At 43.4% G+C, this 24966-nt stretch overlaps 2 protein-coding genes across 3 annotated transcripts; one reads left to right on the top strand and one right to left on the bottom strand.

Annotated features, from left to right (window-relative positions):
• Positions 1-618: 618 nt before the first annotated feature.
• On the bottom strand, positions 619-6799 carry LOC121616931 (beta-crystallin A1-like). 2 transcript variants are annotated; one of them, XM_041951820.1, is made up of 6 exons: positions 6694-6799; positions 1740-1801; positions 1472-1590; positions 1195-1336; positions 962-1104; positions 619-766 (listed from the first exon to the last, which is right to left on the bottom strand). In XM_041951820.1, exons 2-6 carry the CDS (start codon positions 1776-1778, stop codon positions 619-621), a joined length of 591 nt encoding a protein of 196 aa, XP_041807754.1. In that variant the 5' UTR covers positions 1779-1801; positions 6694-6799. The 2 variants fall into 2 exon arrangements, with proteins under 2 accessions (XP_041807754.1, XP_041807755.1); XM_041951821.1 differs by lacking the exon at positions 6694-6799 and adding an exon at positions 3035-3053.
• Positions 6604-24422, top strand: unc119b (unc-119 homolog b (C. elegans)). Its single transcript, XM_041951819.1, has 5 exons — positions 6604-6909; positions 19684-19797; positions 20434-20533; positions 20674-20846; positions 21571-24422. Exons 1-5 carry the CDS (start codon positions 6651-6653, stop codon positions 21681-21683), a joined length of 759 nt encoding a protein of 252 aa, XP_041807753.1. The 5' UTR covers positions 6604-6650; the 3' UTR covers positions 21684-24422.
• The last annotated feature ends 544 nt before the right edge of the window (positions 24423-24966 follow it).

A 24966-nucleotide genomic window follows, 5' to 3' on the forward strand; every position in this document is an offset into this window, starting at 1 on the left:
TGCCCATGGGATTCACCTAGCAGGTTCAGGTTTAGCAGGTAGATTATGATGATTTGAGCTGTGGCGTCAAAGTGCCAGTGGAGAAAGACAAGACACAGATGTGATTGAGGTACATGTATCGTGAGTCTCTGTTTCTTTGCTCATTCTCTTTATTCATCGTCTTGAACATAGGCAGTCATGGAAATCACAGTAACAGCAAGACTGGTGATCGTGTTGATGTAGAAGACAATGACGATGATGGTGATAATGATGCCATCAATGGTGGAGATGAAAAAGAGCAAAAACTCTGAGGCGTTTTCACCGCTCTGCAGCTGGCCTCAGCAGCTGAGGCCTCTCTTTCACACTGATTCAGCTTTTTCTCTCAATTCTGTCATTCCTGTTTTCTGTCTTTCTTACATCTTTCCTTTCTTTTGTGATGTTTCTTTAAAAAAAGTGCTATGAACAACTGACACCAGTAAGCACCTGAACTCCAGCTCTGGATCCTGCTTAGACTAGCCGGACCAACGGAGCCGGGGAGATGGAGGTTGGGGGAGAGGAGGAAGAGAGGGAGGGATGGAAGTGCAGGAGGAGGGAGAGGAGGAGGAGGAGATTAGGATGTGTGATGGATGCGCTCCCCTCTTAGTGCTGGATCCTCCTGATGGACTGAATCTGGGGAGTCTGGGAGTGGGAGCCAAACTCACGGTAACACTTGTACTCTCCTCCGCGACAGTCGCACTCCATGATGTACTGGTGGCCACGGTATCCTGGGTACTGGTAGCACACAAAGCTGCAGGAATAAGCAAGAACATGTTAATTAAGTGAGTGAACTTGAATCATTGAGTGACCATAGTTCAAAATCGTGACGTACGCAGCTAAAGCCGATTCTTGTGTGTTATTTCCAGCAGTGTGTGTTTGCAGATGTGGCTCAGGTGAAGGTGTGTAAAGCTTCGATGTGCATCAAGAATCACGACAAAGGACTTACGCTCCGCTCTGAATGTGCATGGATCCAACCTCATTGTTCATCCAGCCCATGGCCTGCAGAGAGGGGTAGTCATCGCACAGCTCGAACTGACGACCCATCATGTTCTCCATCTCGTAGATGGTCATGCGGGACTCCTTGTGGCTCTGTGCAAAGGGGGAGAAAGGAGGTTCAGCACAACCTGAGATGGCCTAAAGCGAGCTAAGGGATGCTACTGTGTTGTATGTTAAACCCACAGCACAGCAGATGGGCCTGAAGGAGATCATCCTCTCAATGCGGTAGGAGTTGCTGCCACTGTAGGCCTCAAAGCGGGGGTAGTCTCCCTTCTCCAGGACGAACTGCTGGCCGCAGAAGCTGGAGTGCTCGTAGCCCACCCAGCTGCAAGCAGAGTGACAATAATAAAGTCAGAAACTGAGATATAAAATCTCTTAGAATCTAAAGAGAATTTTTAAGAAGTTTTAAATCAGCTCCAATACTTTTCCAAAAGTGAGGAAAAGCTCTGTGGATACGTACGCGCCACACTCGACCTTCAGGGAGCGGATGTTCTCCATCCCGCACTCCATGATGTTCTGGCAGCAGGCAGTGAACTCCATACGCCTTCCCTGGAAGTACTCCTGATCGTACACAGTGATCTGTGAAACACGAGAGGACGAACGAAGAGTCAGGCCAGAAAGATGCACAGCAACTGAAACACAACTGCATCTAATCATGCACTGAAACTCCTTGCTGCTCCCCGTGCTGATGGGTAATGTAGTGCTAAGCGTGCATGCCATGTGCTTACCTTCCAAGGGCCCATGGGCATAGGGTTTGTCTGAGCCATTTTGTCGTCTTTTTCAGTAGTACCTGTGAAGAAATGCACAGACAGTCAGGCCAGGGATGGATGAAAATGCTAAAAAGCAAACCTATATAATAGTTTAACACATCATACGCTCACATATCTCAATAACCACCAGCTCTTCATGCTGTCTGCTACACTGAGTGACATTTAGCTTCGCACTATTTAATGTTCCACGCACTTAACTTCCTGGTTTCTCAAGGAGACTACAGTATAAGCTCTTGATTTGTTTTGAGTTCCTTTTTTAAAATGACCCTTATTTGCAGTAAAGGTAATTAACAAGCTCCAGTTAAGTCCTGTTGTTACTTGATATATTGCATTAGAGAGCCTTTCTACATCGTGTCCATAGATTGGGAAACTGTTCTGTATTTTTAACTGGTTTGACCTACCCAAACTGGTGAGCTGTGTGTCGCAGTGTTCCACTGAACGGTCTGCAGAGACGGTGTGTATGGGGGTATATATACACCCGTGGGTGTCGGGGGCCGGGGGGCAGGCCCGGCTGGACGCATGTCAGCATTTTGCTTTGGACTTCATTGTTTTGCTGTGTGAGCCACAGAGGGGTTAACACACAGACACACGGTGATTCATGCAAACACAAAGAGGGCACAACTGCACCAACTATGCTTCTGTGGTAAATGTAAATGTATATGCTGGGAAAAAAACAGGGTATCTTTCCTCACCAGTATATAAATCTATCATCAAACAGGCCTGTGTGGAAGTTCAGTAGTGAAACAATTTATGCTGCTGTTTTGATTTATTGTGAAAGAAATTTTCCAGGATTTAAGCTCATATAAAACAATCCAAAGCTTTTTATTTTAGTAATTACAGCCACACACACAATGTTTTAAAGTGATAATGTGATTTACTGAATGACTTTGTCTCTGACTGACCCTCAGCGTCCCTGCTCTGTATCTGGCATCATGATTTTGTTTGTAAGATTCAGATCTTACTACTAATTTCGTGAAACTTGAACACAAAGTTTCCTGACGGCTCGGCGAGCTGGATCGATGGCATTAACACCGGATTTGAAACAGGAAGACGGCGGCCACGTCGGAAATCTAATCAGGCTGTTTTATTGATCGTTGAGCTGGGTCGAGTTTGAATCCAAATGGCAGCAGCCCATCACGAGAGTCTGGTGGGTGTGCAGAGGTGTAAACTTTTACCATCTCTGTGAACACCAGCAGAGTTTGTCCCGTGTTGTTCCACTCTGTGGTTTAAAGGTGATTTGTGAATGAAAGTACCTGTTGCTATTTTTGGAAAACCTGTGCAAGTGAGTAAATCAACAATAAAGGTTAGGAGGGGGCAATGACACTGTTTGACAGGCGTCCTTGGCAGGACTGGCGGCGCTTTGGCATCGATGAGCTGTCATTGCCAACTTCATAGATTATCATTACACAGGGGGAAATAATGTGGAAACTGTTCGAAAGAAGAGGGAGCTACTTTTTATAGTTTGGATTATTCCCCCCTTCAAGCAAAACACACAATTTAAAACTGCTGCCTTTAGTGTTTGTCGACGCCATTTTAAAGCATTTTCTCACCTTCCTTCATTCATTCCAAACATCCAAGTTAAAAGGTGTGTTTTACAGTGATGTTCATTGTGTCGTAAGCAAACACAGAGCGAACGACAAACAGAGCGAGCAGCCTGTAGGTACATAACTGAGCGTGCTCCCTCCTCTCTCCTCTGCACTGAACAATAAACATTTAGGAATGGCTTACTGAGGTCAGCACATTGCCCAGACTCTCTGTCTGTGTGTGTGTGTGTGTGCACATGTAATTCCCTGATTGTGTCTACAACAGAGAGGCACAGAGATACAGGTGGATCTATCACAAATAACACCACGATAAAAAAATGTTTGTGGGCACATTCCTGATCAAAGTGGATTTGTGTTCAGATCAGAATGTGAGACGGGAGAGGCACATATGTCAGTGTGTGTGTGTGTGTGTGTGTGTGTGTGTGTGCGTGCGTGTGTGTGTTTCTGCTGATGGTAGCAGCTCAGACGTGACAAAGGGACGAGCAAACTCAGCAGGCCGATGTGAAGAGCCCACAGTGACCATATAGCCGACCCTCGGCACACATACAGATGTCACACACACACAGCAGACCCTCGCCTTCTTCTATACATGCTTAACTGACCACTGACACACGCCAACGAACAAAATGGCCCAAAATAATGAGATTAAAACCTACAAATCTCTCTCAATGATTTTTCCGAGCAGGACTTTTGTGAACTTGAACTAATTTAAGTTGCTCAGCCAGAGGAACCTGTAGCGACTGTGGCAGGTGAGATGAACAAATACAAAAACAGTCACTGTTCAGGGGCGGCCATCAAACAGCATAGAGATAGTATGGGAACAAAACAAATTCTTTAAGTCCACGTCTATTTTAGGCTTTGCAGTAAATGCACTTTGCCTCTAGGGTGCAACATTTCCACAGAAACCCTCATTCTCCAGGTCTATTATGATGATTAATTCAGTCACACTCTTAACGACCTCTCAAGCTTTTTGGGGGTCAGTCAGTGCAGAGCCGTGTGTGAAACATTAATGTAGCTGGAAAAGGCTTTGGCTCCGGCTCCTGGACCTGAAATCTCCACATACTGTGAATGTTAAGGCGGGCCTTTGTCTTAACCAGCCCTGTATTGTTGCGGCTGCTGCAGTTACAGCTGGTTTGGCGCTGTTACCATCACACACAGTGCCGCTGCAGAGCTGTGATGGATAGTCATGTGTGACTGAGATCTCCAGTGAGTCATGCAGAGACTTGACATGCATCAGTAGAGAATGAAAGAGAGAGACAGAAATAGGATTAACACCTTGCACAGTTGTTTCCATTCTGCTCTCTCCTCAGCTTCTCCAGCTGGGTAACAAACCTATGAGGATCTGTTTCTAAGGCCACATATACATATATAAATATATATATACAGCATATGATTTTTTTTCCTCTGGTGAAGCAGTCATCATGCAGTAATGGCTGCATTAGACAACAGCTGTGAATGCAAAGTCTCAATAAATTAGAGCTATTTGGAGCTGAATTTATCGAACTGATTACAACCCTCAATTCATTTTTGGTTGAATTTTAGGGGGGTCATTGCAACACAAGCAGCAGGAGAAAAAGTGTCCAGATCATTTTAGATCGGTTTTACAAAGTGTTCCTGAGTCCATGTAGTAACATCCTTTTTACAAAGTGGTGAACTTCGCTCCATCATTGCATCCGACTGAGCCTTTCCAGGATGCTCCTTTCATACCCAATCATGATACTATCACCTGTCAACCCAATCAACCTGTTAGGTGGTTTAATCGATAGCAAGGCACCATTTTAAAAACTGATTCTATGTTTTCTAAGTGAAATCTGCATCTGAATAGTAAATAGTCACCGTCAGATTAATGTGAAAAGTAGAATGTTTCCAGCTGAAATGTAGTGGAGTAGAGGTACAAAGTGGCATATGACAGATAAGTTCAAGCACAAGTTACTCAAAATTACAAAAGTAATATTCAAGTAGAGTCTTTCAGTATATGCACATGTAAACAAAACAAGTGTGTAGGAATGCTTTTTATCATTTTATGCTGAGATTCAAGATTCAAAAAACTTTATTGTCCATCACATAATGACATTGAATTGTGAGCGAACAAAGAGCCTCAAACAGACGGCTGCTCTGCTGCACCCGGCACCTTGTTTTACCATTGATCAGTAAGAGGCCTCTGCAGCCTTTGATTGTGCAAACAGACTGTGTCTTCAGGTCAGTCCACGTCCCACATACATACTGTCCACCTGGAACAGGTGAACAAACACTAGAGAATTGGTTGATCTGGATTTCAAAATCAAAGCTCTGAGGACTAGAAAGACAATTCAGCCTCTTCTATAGATGGAGACATAATCACTTCACTGCTGTGCCTTTGCTGTACACCTGATGGAGTACAAGTACTCTCTGTACTTCTGTCTTTGTAGCTTACTTATCTGTTCTGTTGCTTCTGAGGTGATTATACTGCATGAGGTGTGGCACTTGGACATTGGCTATGGTATCTAGCACCCTTGGATCCACTATCCAATAGATTTGAAATCCTGTTCAACCAATCATCCAATGACAATTGGACACCTGTTGCAGGTCGACTAGCCTATGTATGCGTTTGCTTCACGTCTCTGTCCAATTTGGCTGTTCTGTTGTGAAACATCAGTATGTTTAACAGTCAGAGGCTGCAAATCAATCAAATTGCGCTCCAGTGGCTTCTGGACTGGACCTTGCTACCCTCGACGTGAGAAGCACCTGATTCAGGTGGATTCTGCTGTAAAATGCGCAGAAAACGAGAAAAAAGGAAAAGTTTTTCACTATGTTGAATCATGCAGGGCCCTCGACAGAAAAAGAGCACACACACTTGAAGTATTCGCGATGTTTTGAATGAGTCGGCGGTTTGGTCGTGGTGATTGATTGGTGCGCGCATTCGTCGGCTGTGGCGCAGCACAGGGCGCTGCTGAGACCCCCCCCCCCCCCCTCTTTGACAGAAACGGCCATCTGCCGCCTCTTTTTCAATTTCAAACCCAGCAGATTATTTCCCACACACTTGCAGCTCCACTTGACACAACCGAAGCAGCGTCTCAGAGAGCAGCTGCGCAGAGAGGCGGCGGAGGAGACCCCGCTCTCCGCACACTGCGCCCTGCCGACCAGAGCCGGGGCCGCTTGCATGCGAGCCGTCTGCGGAGAACAGACTGCGGGCTCATAAAGACGAAGCGGATTTGAATTAAGCACCGGATAACAGACAGCAACTGTGCATCCTCCGCTGAAGGAGGGAGGGAGGGAGGGAAGGAGGGAGGCAACTGTTTTGTATCTTGGAAGCCCTGGGTTAGGAGAGGGGGAGGAGGAGCGGAGAATGAGCTATTCTTGTACCAGCAGAGGCAAGAGCCAGGACCCACCAAGCGCTAAGAAGCCTGCCGCGAATAATCCGGGCAGAGACACCGGAGGCGCAGACAGCAGCAGTGACGGCAGCCCGAAGCAGACGGCGGCGATGAAAGTGAAGAAAGGCTGCAACTCGACCGACGTGGGAGTCCCGGTGACCACGGAGGAGGACCTGCTGGCCAACGCGGTGATCACTCCGGAGGATGTTCTGGGCTTGCAGAAGATCACAGAGAGTAAGTTCGCTGCTGCTGTGTCGGTTGTTGAGGACAAAGGTGCCGAAAATGTTCCAGCTACTCTATGAGTCACGGTCCACGTCATTACCGTGTCCCCGTATTTATGTAATGTATACAGGCCCTATGCAAACACACGATAATGCATCATCGGAGCCCCCCCCCCCCTGTTGCCAACCTGTCTGCAGACGTGCATTGCACGTTCATCTCAGCAGCCCTGGCACCTGCGGAGGTGAGCTATCATGCCCACCAGAGGTTAAGTAGAGCACACAGTCATGAAGGTGGGCGAATGATGTTTGATGAGTGTGGTGCTTTAAAGAAAAAAAAAAAAGCACCATGTGTGCAGTTTGAAGTGCAGCCAGGCTGGAAAACAAGGCTGGAGGGAGCAGTGAAGGAGTCCCCAAATGCAGACAGTTAATTGCTGAATATGCATGACTTACAATCAGCACGTCTTCACTCCACTTGAAGGTGATTTTATTAGACTGGAAAGGTGCAGAGTGAGGTGCTGGGGTGACTGAGGGGTCATCCTTCAGAACAGCCTGAACATGCTTCCTTTTGCACAGTTCAGCGCAGAGGTTTTCACCTTTTTTTCACTCCTCTCCAGATAATTAAAACACTCAGGCATCATGTCGGTGTGTGTTGCAGCCGCTGCTCTGTTTGTATTCCAAATTCTCTGTTTTTGATACAGATATCTAAACTATTAGATGTCTAAAATACTATTTTTTTTAAACTCGGCAGAGGTGTTAAAATGTTGTAGCTGGTCTTAGCAGGTTAATTCAGGTAGTCTGGGATTCAAAAATAACCTCTGCAGGAAGGTTATATACAGCAACAGGAAAGCAGCATTTTATCAGTGGTGGAACAAGTATTCAAAGCTTTTACTCAGGTAAAAATAGCAATGCGGTTTATCACTTAAATAAAAGTAGCAATACCACAATGTCAGAATACTCCATTACAAGTAAAAGTATTGAATTCAAAATCACTTCTGTACTTTCACTTCAAAAAGTGAAAGTACAGAAGTATTGTCAGTGTTTGTTATGCAGAAAAAACATTCCATGTGATTGTTTTGTTGTTGTATTTCATTGCTTTATTGTTCGTGATGCATTAATGTGTAAGTTGCATTCTAACATTACAACTTATTTCATTTATGTTTCCATTGCATTTCTCTGCTGCCTCTTTTTTTGGTTGCTGTACTTGCTGTTTAAGAAAAAACTTGCAATAGCTGCATTTTCGTATCGTCGCCATGAAAAATCTGCTGATTACGTAGCGCATTATTTAATGCAGCTGCTTTTTAAATTATGTCACGCCTCTAAATCTCAAACAAGCCTCTTATGGAGAAAGGAAGGGAGAAATGGCAGCCAGGAAGCTCTTATGTGCACAAGAACACCTACATCCATCACCAACTCAGGTCTTAAACCTTGTAGTTAGCTAACAGGTGGCCTTGCAGGGCATTTGACTATTTAAAGGCCATCGTAATACCTCACTTACACAACACGGTTACATTGGCCTTTACGATACATACTGAGCGTGATAACATGCCAACACTGAGTCGGAGTTAGAGCTATTTTAAAAAGTGTTCAGACATTGGGTTCAAATTCCCATGTTTTTTTCTGCGTGTCCTGACAGTGTGCACGGCTCACGAGCCGCCTTACCGAACATGCTTCCACATGTGACTGTGAGAGGCCATAAGGACCTCTCTTTTTACAGCAAAGACGCCATCACTCAAATCATATTTTTCATCCTCTTATCCTTTACCATCTTGTTTCTCAGGATAATAGAGGAAGTTTATGGTGTGATGAGGAACGAGATCTTGCTCGTCCAGTCCGACATAATCACAGCTTACTGAGGAGAGGAAGAGCTCTGGGAACATCCTTTGGCTCAGCTTCTCCTTCCTCTTTTACTGTCCTGTAACCAGTCAGTCACCCCCCCGAGTGACGGATGATTGACCAGCGGCACATGCAGGAACATAATGACTCCGTCTCCCACTCTGGACCCTCTTATGGTCTTGGAAACTCTCACTTTCCTACCTCGCAGCGTCATCGCTGGAGTTAAGAGGAGGCATGTGTGAATCACCACAGCAACATGGATACACGCTTGAATCACTACGGCAACGTGGAGCATCTCCCCGTGGTTACAGGCAGCCGAGCGTGCAGCTCTGTTCTCCCACACACTTCCTCCTCTACTCCCCTGTTTGTCAGCGTAGCTGTGCTGTCACTTCATGAGTTACATGACAGAAATAGACACACACTCGCCGGCCACTTCATTAGGTACACCTGTACAATCTAATGTGATCCAGTAAAACAGCGGCTTCTGAAAGATAATTATGTTGACACAATCAGAAATCTATTAATTGAACTAAATGTTAATTATTGAGGACGTAGCTTGCAGTAGTGTTGAACTTCCGTGCATTATATTGAGAGGTGTTCCTAATATTTGTCCACCCTGTTTAATACATGAGAGGGGCAGAGGATCGGAAACATAATGACCTCCCACTGAGACCCCAGTAGTAAACATAAAGTAGAATTCATGGCAGTGCTGTCACATTGGATCACATTACATGCAGTACCTAATGAAGTGGCCGATGAGTGTGTGTACACACACACACACACACACACACACACTTGCTGGTGGTCAAACACAGCAGGAGACGACCGGAGCTCCCTCTCCGTCTCTCTCCTGAGGAGACGCTGAAGCTCTTCTGTTGTTTTAATGACTCATCTGCTTTCTCTTGCCGCCGCCGCCGCTGCTGCACATTCTCAAGTGGCTGAAATGTATTCCCTCTCTTAGTGGAATGATACACGGTTGACAGTACTCAGCACAGCTCAGCCAGACGTGACAACAATCCAGAGTCAAAAAGCCTCTTTTTTTTCTTTTTTTAAACTCAGTGGTTGTTTTTTGAACCTGCTCGGAGCGCAGACGTCTCGCAGGAGAGGAGACTTCGCTCTGTGTCAGAAATTCTCAGAAAAGTGACTTTAGCAGCATTTTTTGCTCCATCTGTCTGCTAATCAGAGCAAGCTGAGATTGATTAAGATTTGCATAGACAGAGCAGGCCTTCTGTACAGTTCACTGATCTGATCCAAACTTATGTTTTTAACTGAACCCTAATCTGTTGTGTCAGCGTGGAAACATCACAACCCTGCAGACACAGGTTTTTTTCAGGGATGCAACTAACAGCTTGTTTCAGTATGATTACTTTTTCCGATTAATCAATGGTTCAGTTTGGAGCTGAGACAATTAGCTGATAAATTGGCTGGCTGATTACCACTGAAACTCTCGTGATTACACTCCACCACCCCAACCCTCCTCCTTAAGTGCTATTTCATATTGTTGATTTAACTAAGATTTAAAGGGGATTAGCTGCCTCAGCAGAACCCTCGTTGCTCAGATTGTTTGAGAGCTCCCTCAAAAAACCAGAGCCATTTCTACCAAATCCTTTACAACCATTTGCTAAAAATAGTCAATCCTTGATGCAAGTGTCTCTGACTGAAGTGCTGCTGTGTGAGGAAAGCACAGCTTCAGATTTAGAGCTGCAGCCGTTAGTCGATTAATAGATTGTTTGAATAAAAAATCATCTCCAACTATCGTGATGATGATCAACCCGTTTCCTGCTTCTCAAATGTGAGGATCTGCTGCTTGTCTTTGTCGTCTGTTGTAGTGAATTGAATATTTTGGGGTTTTGGACAAGGCGACTAATTTGACCAGAAAGATAGATTTAGAAAGAAATCGGAAGATTCATTGCCAATGAATATAATGGTTAGTTCGAAGCTTGTTTAGTGCTCATGTTGCCAAATTCCTGCTCCAGTTTGTCCCTAAATTTCAGTTTTGCTTTAAGAGTGCTTTGCTTTTGATGTCATGGTTTGCCATCCTGAGACCAGCCTAGTCATTGAGCCTGAAACCTTTATGCTTCTCTCTCACTGGTATTTATGCAGAAATTGTGTTTATGCAGAGTCCCTTGACGGCCCAGTGAACTCATTTTTGGGGAGCCTTGGAGACCACTGTGGGGCACTGTAGGATTGCGGCTTGTGACGTTAAAGTTCCTGTTTGAATATTATTGTGTTAGCCAGTATAATGTAGCATTAGCATCCTTGGCCTTGGTGTTAACGCTGGCAAGGGGGACATAAACACAGTAAACACATAAACACTAGGAAATTCCTGGGGAGGCAGTAGGGATGCAGAGACACGGTCAGCATCTTCAGGACAGGTGTACATATCTTGCATTGCATTATTACATAATGTAGTGTGTCAGTATCAGTGCAATGCAGTGGACTCAGTCTCTAATATAAATGACAGCAATTTAGCTCTTGAGCAGAACTTAGCTCAGTGTTAAATTCAGTCTGTCTGGGGGTTTGAATGACACTTCCTGAGTATCTTGCACAGGATGCACTGTGGTGAGGCGTATTTTTGTTTCAGAAGCATTCATACAAACACAGCTGTGTGAACCGGCCTGTGACCTGTGAGGTCCTAAATAACCAGGTGATGATCTGTTTTTACAACCAACCAGGCCTGTTAAGCATCAAATAACCCACTTAGGCCTGAAGTGCTGTTGGACTGCGCTCTATAGCAGTGTGCTGGTGCAGGTCTGATGCAGTTTAATGCTCTGTACTGTGAAGTTAACTGGGGTAGCAGGTGATAAAGAATGGGGATTTGCTTGTCAGGATCATTATAAAATGACACAGATGGGTCGTGTACTGTAATTCAGGAAGGCCCAACACATATATTGTGTTCATTGAAAGACAAAAAGGAACAACTCAAGAATTTCAGAATCTGAATTTTTTGTCCTTTTTTGTCCTTTTTTTTTTTTTACATCGAACAAAGACAAACTGCAAGCTGTGTATAATTTAAGTCTGATGTCTAACTGCTATAAGCTGCATTCATACCACTAGTCCTGCAATGAACCTCTACCAAACCAACCTTTTAGCTGTCTCTTATTAAAAACCATCTCCAGTTTTATCTCAGCACTGTTGCCATGACGCTGTGGTCATCAGCAGGCGAATTCAGGTCAGTAAGGCAGCAATGCGGTGTGTTCTGCACCCACGTGCTATCAAACCTCATCACAGTCCAGAGTGCAAATTGTCTGTTTATACTAAGCTATATTTATACAAAAAAATAAATAAATAAAAAATCTGACTGACTGGTGACTGAGTGATTAATGTAACATTTTTGGGGTATTAATTTATCATATAACTTCTAGAACATACAATGGGGAATAAAATTGCTAGTTATTTTTGAAAGGCAGAGGGTGTAGAGCTCAAACTCATGATCTTTGAGCACAGGCTTGCTGAAACATGCAGTGATCTTTGTGAAAACAAGACGGTTAGTCTACACGCTAGCGGTGCTGCAAGACTTTGAGCATCAGCATGCTAACATGCTCATGACAATGTTAACACACTGATGTTCAGCAGGTTTAATCTTTACCATGTTCATATAACTACGAATTCAGTGCTGTTTCTTCTCAGTTCGGTACGATACCAGGTTCATGGCACCGATTTGGCACGTCTGATTTGGCATGTTTAATGTTGAAAGTGGATGTCAGGCAGTCACAATGTTGAGAGCACCGGTTTCATCCCCATCTTCCTTCCTCTCGCTGCTTCAACCCTGCTCCCTCCAGCCAGTGATTAGTTGGATTTGCCTTCATACATGAAACTAAACCGGATTAGTCCATGTGAGCTGTGTTGGACCAAAGTGCCTCCCCCCTCCTACCTCGATCCCCCTTTACCAAGACGAACCAAAGTGGGGCCCTACATGTCATATTTTCATCAGTGCTTTACTGTGATATCCTGTAAGTGTCAGCAGATAGTGGTCATGTTTTCAGAAGCTGGATTCGTTTTGAGGCAAAGAAATCAGTGTTTGAAAGAAATGAGAAGTTTTTGCCACTGACAATTGAGCCACAAACATTTAACATAAAACATTTATGTCCTGACAAAATGTATGCAAGTCAATGTCATAAAATGTAGTAATAACAATATTCAGTTTCATTTTAAAACATATTTTCCTCTGCTGTTCCTGCACACGCTGCTTTCTCGTCTAGACCCTTTCATGATGTGTATTTACAGCAGTGTCCTGATTGTCACGTTGCAATGACAGCTGCATGTTAGTGTGCGTGAGAGAGTCTGAGGACCCTCATCTGGACGCAATGAGCGGAAATCAGCTTTATTTCTGTCCACATGTGATACTCTTCAATCTGACCGCCGCCGTGAGGTGAGCAAGAGGGCAGGAGACAAAATGTGTGGTTTCCATGCCAACAGGGCAGAGGGCTCCATGCCAGAGAAGTGGCAGAGGTCCAGCTGTATAGGAGATGGCTGTATTGTATGCCGGTAGAGAAGCACTCACTGAGCTAAAGGGAAGCTTATAGCTCATGGGGGATAAATGGAGCTGTTCCTGCCAGCGAAAAGACAGTCACCTGCAGCTGAAAGCAACCTGAGAGCGGTGGGTGTTAATCGCTCTGCTAAAACACAAACATTTCCATAATAATGATAGAACATTTTTATTTATAGAGCGCTTTTCAGGGTACTCAAACACACTTTGCATGAGTTAAAATGATGGAAATCAACACAATAAAAATACAACACATAACATTAATCACATTGTAAATGTGAAAGCAGGTCTAAAAAGGTGACCTTTGATTAGTGAACGTGGACAGATCGTAGTCTCAGATGTGTTTGGGAATAGTTCCACAGGGAGTGGGCAGCTATGGCGAAGGCTCCACCACCCCTGGTCCAGTGCTTGGTCCTGAGTGATGGAGACTTATCCTAAATCTCCTACTTTTCTTTGATTCTTCTTTGTACAAGTGTTCAGAAATCTCTCTCAACTGCCCACAATTGCTCATTTCGACCTAATGAATGCTACCTGTTCATAAGATTTGCATTTTAGGACAGTCGATGCCCATAAATTACTACACACTGCTCCATTTGTGGGCAAGAAATTGAAGTGAGATCTGTATCCAGATGCCATGATCCGACATTGCCTTTGTGTTTACACCCTGTGTTTTTAATGTGTTGTTGCTATCCTCATTGAGATCAGATGTCTGTCCTCCTTCCAAGCAAAACCTGCGTATGAGTAATTTGAAGTGGGGCATTGCAGAGCAGAACCAAGACAGGAAGATGAAAGGAAAGGTACGAGGTTGGATGCTAAAAAAAATGTCTTGTTAAAGCGTGGTGGTCCACAACTTAAATGGGAGTTAATTCACTTCTTTTCTGGGATGAGCTTTTGTATGTACATCAGTAAGTGAATGCATTCACTGCAGTTCATACTGCCGTGATTTCAGTGCTCACTCTTGTCAAGCCTGTACAACTATCCGTTTACAAGCACCGTTTATAAGGTTAACAGTTCAGGAGGCATCTATTTTATCACTTCATGGTCATTTATGTGGCTTTGGTGGTCTTTCAGTGAGCTTTTAACCAGGCAGTAACATGCTGTGTATCACAACTGAGCGGACAACAGAGCTTTCAGACAGCAGTGAAAAGAGCTGCTGCTGCTGAAAGCTGCATTCAGTCAGTGACAACAGTGAAGCCTCAGTGTTAAAGACTCATTCATAGACGTAGCAAACACCTCTAAATCTGAAGTGTCGTTCCCTTCGCGGAGAAATAGCAGACAAGTCTGTGCATGACCAGTACGACGATACAAGTTTTCTTCAACTGGTCGTTCTTATGAACAAATCTGTTCATACGATTCTTGCAAAACGTTCCCAGAACACTGGCAGTCATGGATCCTTGGAGCTAATCTTTTACAGGATTACAGGCTAAAATGTTCACATCTCTGCCACAGTACTATGACCCTGACTCACCTGTCACATGCCATGACTGCTGTCACGTGAAACAGTGCAACAATATATGATGGAGAAATACGTTTAGGCTGGCATTGTTTGCACAAAGGAGGCTGCACAGTAAATTGTACTTTCGCTTAATAAACCAACAGTATAAAATGAACTTGCACCACTCACTGTATGCTTAAAAATGTGTATTGTACTTGCAGGGAGGTAAAAACTAGAAACTGTGGAAACTTCCACTGAGGACGGCACCACCAGTCTGCAGCACAAGTGGGACAGACTGAACTACATCCCATTATCAGCATCAGCTCTAATATTTGCCAGCATGCATGTTGTGTTTATAAGCCTTTAATATGGTTTCGTGTGGCAGTCATTTTAAACCGTCGTACTGGAAGGTTGCTGTGATCGGTCTAGTCCCAGCGTTATCTGGGTGAACCACTAAAACGAGCTCAGAACTGTTTATTTTGACTGAATCTAGGTCATGTGGTACAGTATGTGTTGAACTGTGGGACTGAACTGGTCTGGTTGCAAACTGGTGATTCCTGCCACATCTGCAGAGACTAGACAGGAAGGGCATCTGCTAAAACATGAAAAACTGAAAAAGCATTATTTAAAGCATTAAAAACTTTTCTGATATGTGCTGCATCTCTCTGATCTGTTCTTTGAGTTAGGCTCAAATAAGCTGTTTATAATCCATTTTGCAGCAGCTTGTAGGGCTCTTCCAAATGGTCACATTGTGCAGCGATATCGTTTGCTCTATCATTTAGCATATTTTGTTGAAGTTCTAATCCTTGAGATTTCAGTCCTGGTTGATTTGGCCTGTGGTTACTGCCACTGACCAGCAGCGGATGCAGTTTAACACTACAGCAAACACTCGTTGAGCAGCTGCTTTAACAGAAGACACAACCGGTGTATCTGTTTATAGTGCAGCCAAACAAACTCGAGGAGACGTGCAGCCTGTCGCTCGCAGCTCCTTCACAATAAAACAACCGTGTGTTTCACCTGTTGAATGCTTTTATTGCAGCAGAAAATGAATACTTAACCTAAAAACACTACATTTCTATTGCTGAAAAACATAACAAGAAGCTAAGTTGTGTTTGGCCTCTATGATGATCCATACCGAGTCCATACCAGTCATGCAGTGTTTATTCACTCATTGACATACTGACAGACTTGGGCCCAAAAGCCTTTCTTCATACACACCACAGCGATCCTGACGTCAGATGAATGTGTTTTTAATGTGGCTTATTTCCCTATCTTTGGAATTATTGTCATGGCAATGGCTGTTCTGTGTTGTTGCTGCCGAGATCACGCATGAACGTAAGGCTGGAGAATTTGCTATCAGCTCCAAAATGGCAGATATGTCTCCTCTTCTCGAGTGCACAATTTCTGGTGGTGGTGTCAGAATATGTCTGAGTCAGAGATAAATATGGATGAACTGTCTGAGCCTCGTCTGCCTCGGCTTCATGCTGGTTCAATCACAAAAGATGTGACGTTAATGAATTGGTTAAAATATTATTTTGTTATTATCGATTGTTCAAATCAGTGATCAAAGTGAGCAGCTTGAGAGCGTAACCTTTGGTTGTATACTCACAAATGCGCACACAAATTGCTTGTTCTGTCCTCTGTCTTGTGTTTATCAAGTTAAGCTCAGATCGGTGTGTGTGTGTGTGTGTGCGCGTGCGTGCGTGCGTGCGTGCGTGTATGCATGCAAGAGAGAGAGTAACAGACTGCATATAATTTACTACAAACACCTCAGGTTTTGTGAGGTGAAGTGAGAGAATGCATACACACACACACACACACACACACACACGCTCTCATTCAGACTCATTGTCCTCAGGGGGCTTGGCTCAAAGGTGACTATTAGCACTAAGTTAGCGACAGAGGAGGACAACACCAGCTGTGATACAGTATATTATACACATGTGCAGACGTACCCTCTGCACACACACACACACACACACACACATGCACTCACACACGCACACACTAATGTAGAACTGTTGTTAATGGTCCTGCTCCCAGTGGCACCCTCACAAATTTTTCATGGGGGTTGCCAGATGGGGCCAAGAAAATCAAGGGTGATGGGGGTCGCTGATTGGGCTGAGAAGCATATTATGCATATGCGATGGGGAGTGGGGAAGTGATTGTATCAGGGTAGCCGTGCCCCCCCCCCCCGGCAGCACCCCTGCCCACTCCTTGCAGGCCTAGACTATGTTTGTTATTAGTTAAGATTATGTGGCTGCTGAGCATGCCTGTTTGTTTTGTGTCTGTGTGTGTGTGTGTGTGTGTGTGTGTGTTCCTCAGGTGTTGTACGGCAGTGTGTTCAGCGCTATATGCAGAGCTGATGTGTTTAGAAGAGCCGAGCTCAGCAGTCAGACTGGCAGAGGAGCAAAGGCGTCACGGCGTCAGAGCGAATCAGATCAGCTCTGTCAGGAGCGCTCGGCTCGTACAGTAAACGGTGTTGACAACGTGCTGTGACTTCAGGGTATGGTTCTACTTCGGGCATGCTGCAACATGAATGCATAAGCATGAAAGATAGCATGCAGGGAACATTGTCAATAGTCCTCCAGGGGGAATTAATGAAATAAACACCATACAGAATTGCTGATTTCCAAACATTCTCCAGGTTGTTTTGGCTGCTAGAGATTGTTAAAATACCACAACATTTCACAGTTTCCTGTGAGTCTGCATTCGCTGGAGGAGATGAGTTCAAATGTTTCTTCTCTGACGTATTTTTCATAGAAGTTCTGCTCAGTTCCACAATGATTTCATTTAAGAAATCCATTCGTGTACGCAGATCAGATAAAAACAGAATCAGTACTTCTGCATTCACAGAGTTTCAGGCATGAATCTGACAATCTCATGCATGTGACCCCTGGTGTGTTCCATCCAGGAGTAGCATGTAACCAAGTACATTTACTCAGGTACTGTACTTGCATTCTTTTAAGGTACTTGTACTTTACTTGAGTATTTCCATTTTCAGCTACTTTATACTTGTACGTTGGTACATTCCGGAGACAAATATAGTACTTTTTACTACACTACATATATCTGATACCTTTAGTTACAACTAGTTACTTTGCAGATTCAGGTTATTAATAAAAAACATGATCAACAAATAAGCGGACATTTTCTTTTTGATTAAGCAGCCCAGCAGTATTTTTGATAATTACAATAAGCTCCACTTTACCAGCTGCAACATTAATGTGTTTAATTAAACACAATAGTGCATCAATAATTATAATGCAGTAATATACTTTAAAAATGGGCCATTCTGTGCTTTGACTTTTCATACTTTAAGTATGTTTTTAGCTAATACTTTTGTATTCTGAATGCAGGACTTTTGCTTGTAACAGAGTATTTTTGCACTGTGGTATTGTTACTTTTAAGTAAAAGACCTGAGCACTTCTTCCTGTACCCTCCAGTCTTAATCATGATGTCATGATGTCACTGACCCCTGAAGTGAGAACGTTTTGTGAAAGTATAAACTCAACTCCGTTTAGTTATCATGTTTAAAAATGCACATCAAGTTACATACTGATTTATTCAACACTGACAAAAATGTTCACATTTAAATAGAAATAGCGAGAATAAGACATGCATGAAATCTGCAGCTGGGAGCTGACGGTAACATCTGGAAATATCATGTTGTCGTGTTTTTTATTGGGAAGCCGCTGCTGTCGATGTGTCATAAAGAACAGCTGGTGGGTTTATTGGCCAGTCAGAGCTGCCGTCATTAGCGATTAAATTACCCCCCTCTGCACTGACAGACGTCCATGTCTCCGCTGTTGTCTCAGAGCAGACAGATGGGGTTGTCTTCTTGTCAGCGGACACACTGCGCGTCCGTGTGTGAGAACATGCAGAGGCAACTGCAGATCTCCTCAAATGAGAAGGAAAAACAGACAGCAAGCTGATAGATGGATGCGGCCTGAGCTGCCTGTCGTGGCTGCTCGAATGTGGTCCACCATCAAATCTCTGAAACAACGTTATCCCAAATTCAGTTTTAATTCATTTATCATCCACTAACATCATATGAGCTCATGTGAAGCGACGGAGCCTCAGTGTAGATGATGGAGATACGCTGCAGTTACACCTGCCGGCCAGTGGTATCATCGGATCAGGCAGGAAACAGGAAGTGTCTGCTCCGCTGGGGAACGCTAATAAGCAGTGACACTGCCTGGTGAGGGCAGGAAGGATTAGAGGAATAAAAATAACTCACTTCTCTTTCGTACTGGGAATGTGCGTGGACGTGTACTACTCATGTTGTGGGGACATAAATCTGTTTACACAGTCACATTGTGGGGACTGGCCTTCCTTATGAGAATGTGTGTGGTTGTATTTGTGCAAAAATGGCTCCAGTTTTTCATTCTGATTCATGTCAAAAATCCAGTTAAAATGGTCAAAGGGAGCTTTTCATTGCATTATCTGTCCAATAGCTGAAAATGATTTGAAACCGCAGTAAACAGGATTGAATTTGTTATTTATCTGAATATATTATAGACAGTTGCAGAGCTGTTGTAGATTTTCTTGCTAGTGTGCTCTCAGTTTTGTTATATGTTCGTGGAGAAGATTGAATGCAAAGCAGCCCTTGTGATTACGGCTTTGTGACTGTAGTGCTAGTTGGCGCTTCTTAAGAGAACTAATTTCCTTTGTTTGCAGCTGTTTATCTTTGCTGTTAGAGCGTTAAACCACCAAGTCCAACGTTGTAATCATTACTTATTTTCAGTCGTAATTTTAGTGATGTTGAAAATAAACATATTTAATAGCTGGCAAATTAGGTATTTTTAATGTTGTAATTACAAGTAAGTAGTTTTTCAGTCTAAAATCTGTCCAGTCTTTTAAAGCCAGCTGCCACTTTTCAATACTCTCTGCTAAAACATTTCAGTCTCAAATGGCACTGAGGTTCGATCCCCAGCCCTCTCAGTTAAATGATGCTGAAGCCGACACTGCTTGGTTCAAGTACTTTGTGTATAATCTGTAACTCTCCACCCTCTTTCTCTCTCTCGCAGGTTATCTGTGCAGCCCGGACGAGAACATTTACAACATTGACTTCACCAGGTTCAAGATCAGAGACATGGAGACGGGCACAGTGCTGTTTGAAATCACCAAACCTCCATCCACAGGCGAGTCACAGGACCACTCCATGGATTCATTTAACCTTTATTTACAATGAAAACACGTGCAGTAAACGCATCATGAAGCCGCTTCATACATGTTGGCTGTGTCCTTCAGAGGAATGTCTGAAAACAGCCTAATCCTTCTAACAAGCAGCCAAACAACACTAATGCATCAGTAAGACTTCACTTTAACCCTCCCTTATAACATTTAGCACCATGTAATAGATGTAAAGTGCCTGCCAGTAGTTTTTTGTTATTGCAGTTTGGTGCATTGGTCTTTGACCCTCTTACCATCAACGTCAGCTCTCAGACCTGCAGCTGTGAAACGCAGCTCATGGAGGCAGATCTCTCTCTGTCTCCTCTGAGTCATAACTCAGTCAAATCCAAACTCACAGACATGATGCATGTATTTTTAGATTTCAGTGGGACTTTCTGAGGATATCACCAGCTCATATCCCATCATGATGAAACGTCTATAAAGCTGCTGGGAAATCATAGAAAAAGACAATCCTTTTAACTCCTTGCCTGAGAATCGTCACATTTTTGATATGTTGTTTTCAGGCAACCACAGACAAATTTCCACGTCTAAAAATGTGTTATGCCGTTTTATCCTTTCTGTTTCACGACTGATCATCACGCCAGACAAAGCAGGGGAGAAGAGGGACATAGACCCAAACGCCGGCCGATTCGTCCGTTACCAGTTCACCCCCGCTTTTCTCCGACTGCGGCAAGTTGGAGCCACGTAAGTGAGAACGTTTGTCAGTCCTTATGACAAGGATGAATCTACCAACAGATGGATTGCTGTGCCGTCTGTCTCTCTCTTTGTTGTGTTGCCTGTTATTTCTCTGTCTCACCTCTTTCTGTCTGTCTTCGTCCCTCCAGCGTCGAGTTCACGGTCGGAGACATGCCGATAGAAAACTTCAGGATGATCGAGAGACATTATTTCAGAGAGAAGCTGCTGAAGAGTTTTGACTTTGAGTTCGGCTTCTGCATGCCCAGCAGCAAGAACACGTGTGAACACATCTACGAATTCCCGCCCCTGTCTGAGGACAGCAGTAAGTCTGCACACATGCACACACAGACACACACAGACACACACAGACACACACACACACACACACACACACACACTACAAAGCAATACAGAGATTTGTGACTCTACTGCGTATACTCATAAATCTGTGTTCAACCTTGTCTCATAGAAATTACGTTTATATGCAGCTAATTTGCTGCAGGGAAGATGTTTTAGTCTGACAAAATGTCACAAATAGTAGAAAATGCTCATCCCTGTTTTATACAACCCAAAGTGACGTCTTCAAATTGCAGCCGACGATTCCAACCCAAAGATATTTCATTTAGTGATGGCCAGATGATGGCGCTACATGAAAAGCTAAAGGATTGGCTTTACTGTTCATCCCAAGGGAGACATGAATATGTAAACCATATTTCATGGCAAACCATCCTTAAGTTGTTGAGACATTTCACTTAAAACTACAAATGTCAGCCTCATGGTGGCACTAGAGGAGAAGTCAGGGGATCAGCGGAGTCATTAGGAAAGTCTGTACAAAGTTTTATCTGGTTATGAAGATATTTCAGTCTGGACTAAAGTCGTGGCCCTGCTTAGAGCCATGCTGCTAGCATAGTGAAGAAAACCGCATGTAAGAAATATATGTGTGATTATTCTGTCTTATACCTTTAATTATATTTGGACCCCCATCAGATTTGTCTTGGTACGGACTCTCGCGCTTACAGCTGTGATGTGTTTGTGTCCTCTCGCAGTCAGAGAGATGATCCTGCACCCGTATGAGACGCAGTCCGACAGCTTCTACTTTGTGGACAATAAGCTGGTGATGCACAACAAGGCGGACTACTCGTACAACGGCGGGACGTAGAGGGGACACACGAGCACGAGAGGCAGGTGGATGCACGGACTGACCTGGGGGATGATCAGAGCACACTGGAGGGGTTCACATCCTGTCAATCCAGCAGTCTCTCCTTCTTTCTCTCCTTCTCTATCTCTTTCTCCCGTCGAGAGAACGCCACCCAGAAAAATGCCCGTGCAGAAGCGTTGGTTGCAGTACGTGTGTGTGTCTGTGTGTGTAAGTTTGTCAAAGCCTGAAAAAAAGCCACACACGGTACACACAAACACACACACTGACAGGCAGTTCACCGCCTGGTGTGGCGTCGCTGTAACAAAGTGTGTTTGTAACATGATAAACCAGCAAGTAAGCAACTTTTTAGGAAATATAAGATGGTTTTTGCTCTCAAGCCATGTCATGAAGTGAAAAAAGACAAAAAAAAAAAAATCTTCGTATCTTCAAATACTGATAGAAATATTTTTTTTCATTCCGGTACATGTTAGGTTTTAGCAACAAATCTTGCATCTAAAAACGTGTGTTTTTAGGACTTAAACAGCTCTGAGGAAATAATTTCTCAGACTCAGTGAGAGTGTGTGTGTGTGTTTCTGTACTTTGTATGATTGTCTTTTTGTGTCTGCGTGTCTGTAAGCACGTCAGTTCGAAGCATGATTACTGCTCTGGTAATTTAAATGTCAGTAGTGTGGTTTTCTGGTTTGCGAAGGTCAAGTAGATTTCCAAAAACTATTAGCACATTTTCAACACAGTAGGCTCGGGCTGGGTATCATTCAGAAATTTATGATGCTGGTACAGAGACCCTGACTTCCATACTGATTCCTAAATTACTTGTTTTGATACAAATTTTATAAAATCCATATTAACAAAAAAAATTACATTATGGTACAATTACTCACTTTGAAGGAGGAAGTGGCTCAAAGACCTGGGAGCAACTGGAGAAAGGTTTTTTCTTTTTTCTCCATGCACTTTACTCTGGATAACTGAACTAATATGAGATATAAGACACTGATGGTGTATCTGCACAGTATTGGGCTATAAACAAATATGAGTAACTGTCAAAAGGAACATTAAGAAAGGCAGAAAACTGCAACTGTAACGTCCACTCCGCCTAATCTAATGTGGCGTTTATGGTACTGGGAAATACTGCAGAGACCTGACTCTTTGACGAGCCAAATGCAGATTAGCTGCACTGGCTAACAAGCAGCACAAAGTTTACTGTGCAGATAAACAATTGGAGAAAGAACAGAGTCCCGTTTTTGGGCCTAACAGTGTTTTTCCTGCATGCCTCTTCCATGTGTAACGTTAGGCAGCCAATCACCAGCATTCTTAGATCTTGGTAAAAGCATGTTGCATGCTCATTGCCTCACTGACACTGATGAGATTGGCTCCTTAGGTATTGAAATTCGGTACAGAATAATGTCATTTTTTGATACTCGATAGGATCAAAGCAATTCAATGGGTGTCATAAAAGTATAGAAATTCAATACCCAGCCCTACAGTAGGCAGCAGTAGTCATTTTTAATTTATGAGACCTTTTTCCTGTTTCCTTATTCCTTTGTTCTTTATTTATTTCTTGAGTACTGTGACCTGTATTGACCGTAGGATGTATGTGTTTATTGTCTTTGCTCAGAGCACATCTCTACAGAGCCAACAGTTAGGAAACTCGTAAAGGTGAGCCGATCTGATATGACCATAAACGTACTTTGTCATCTGTGCACCGACTGTACTTTTCCAGCCTCACGTTACTTTGTTTAGGTGATAAAGACGTTGTTAGAAACTCATTTAAACTGTACCTGCTGTATGTGTCCAAGTTACGGTTTTGCGGTTTGGAAACTCTTCATAAGAGAAGAAAGGGAAAACTTGGATTTGTAAATGTTGATGTTTTTCAGTCAGAACTGTGTTGCAAAAAAAGGCAGATTTGGGAATGTAGCAGAAGTCGCTTAAAGTACAAATCACCCTTAAATCTCGTATATTTTCTGTTTGTGTGTGATCTGATGTTTCCGTTTCTGTGGCCGTCTGATTTCTGCCTCATACATTTCTGTCTCATTGTTTTCACTCCGACACATTCCTGTGAGTTAGGACCTGAGCACGTTGATCTCTTGTTATTTCCACAGATCACACAGAGAATCTGTAACCGCCTCTAAACTGTAATATGCACACGTAGCTCTCTCGGTATCTGTGCTGAGACACAACCGGACTCAAACAGTATACAAATGGCTCTTTTTTCAGCAAATCTGCACATACTGTCTGATATGATGCACTTGAAAGTCAGTTTAGTCTCTGCTTTTAATTACTTTAGTGATTCTACTTCAAAGGCGGTAAGTTCCACCCAAACACTGCAGTTTAAATGTGCAAATACTAGTTGAGCCAGGTCTGTGAAGAACTGCAGGCAGTTGAAAGGAAATCACTTGAATGCACAAAAGAGTGGAAATTGATTTAGACTATCATCGGCTCGAAGCGATTAAAATCTGTGTGACTCTGGTTTTTATGGGCCTGCACAAGTTGCTGATTGTGAGTTACATGGAATTGAAAGTGATAGTCAAAAGAGCAAATGGGCTAAAAGCAGGAGGAGACTCAGATTGGACTCTCTCAATCAGAGATAAAACAGATTGACTTGAATGTTATGTCTTAAAGGTAACACAGGTATGTAGAAAAGATTTATTGATGACCGATTGTGACTCGTGTATAAATTATTTTGAACTGATGAAGTTTTTGACAATTCAAATGTTGGTGTGACTGAACAAAAGTAAAATAAAGATTTACGGGACTTTTTTTGAAATATCACAGTGTCCTGACAGTCAGTGATGTGGGAAAAAGAGAGCCAACACTTTGTCCATGTGATGATACTTTACTGTCTTTGGTGCATAAACACATATTGTGAGAAAAACACATTCATCTGCTGGGACCTTGTGTCTCTGCTACATTTCCAGTTTATTACGTTCACCAGTAATGACCACAATAGAAACTGACCTCCACCACAATCGTATCCTGTTGGCAGCCTCTTATCTCAAAGTTATCCTTCAACTAACCTTCTCGTCTGTACTCAGTATTAGTAACACCTTCCTGCTATTGATTTGTGCGCTTTCTGAGTTTTACCTTCCTTAAAGCTAAATCACTGTCCCCTGCAAATTATGTCCACACAATTACTGGAGTGGATCTGCTAAAGGAAGAGTTCAGCATTTTGGTAAGCAGGCTTGCTTTCTTGCTGAGAGTCACATGAGAAGATTGATACAGCTCTTGTGTCTGTTGATAGGAGATGCTTAGCTTAGCTTAGCATAAAGACAGGAAACAAGGGGACACA

The sequence above is a fragment of the Chelmon rostratus genome, chromosome 14, assembly GCF_017976325.1.
Source record: "Chelmon rostratus isolate fCheRos1 chromosome 14, fCheRos1.pri, whole genome shotgun sequence".
Lineage (NCBI taxonomy): Eukaryota > Metazoa > Chordata > Actinopteri > Chaetodontiformes > Chaetodontidae > Chelmon > Chelmon rostratus.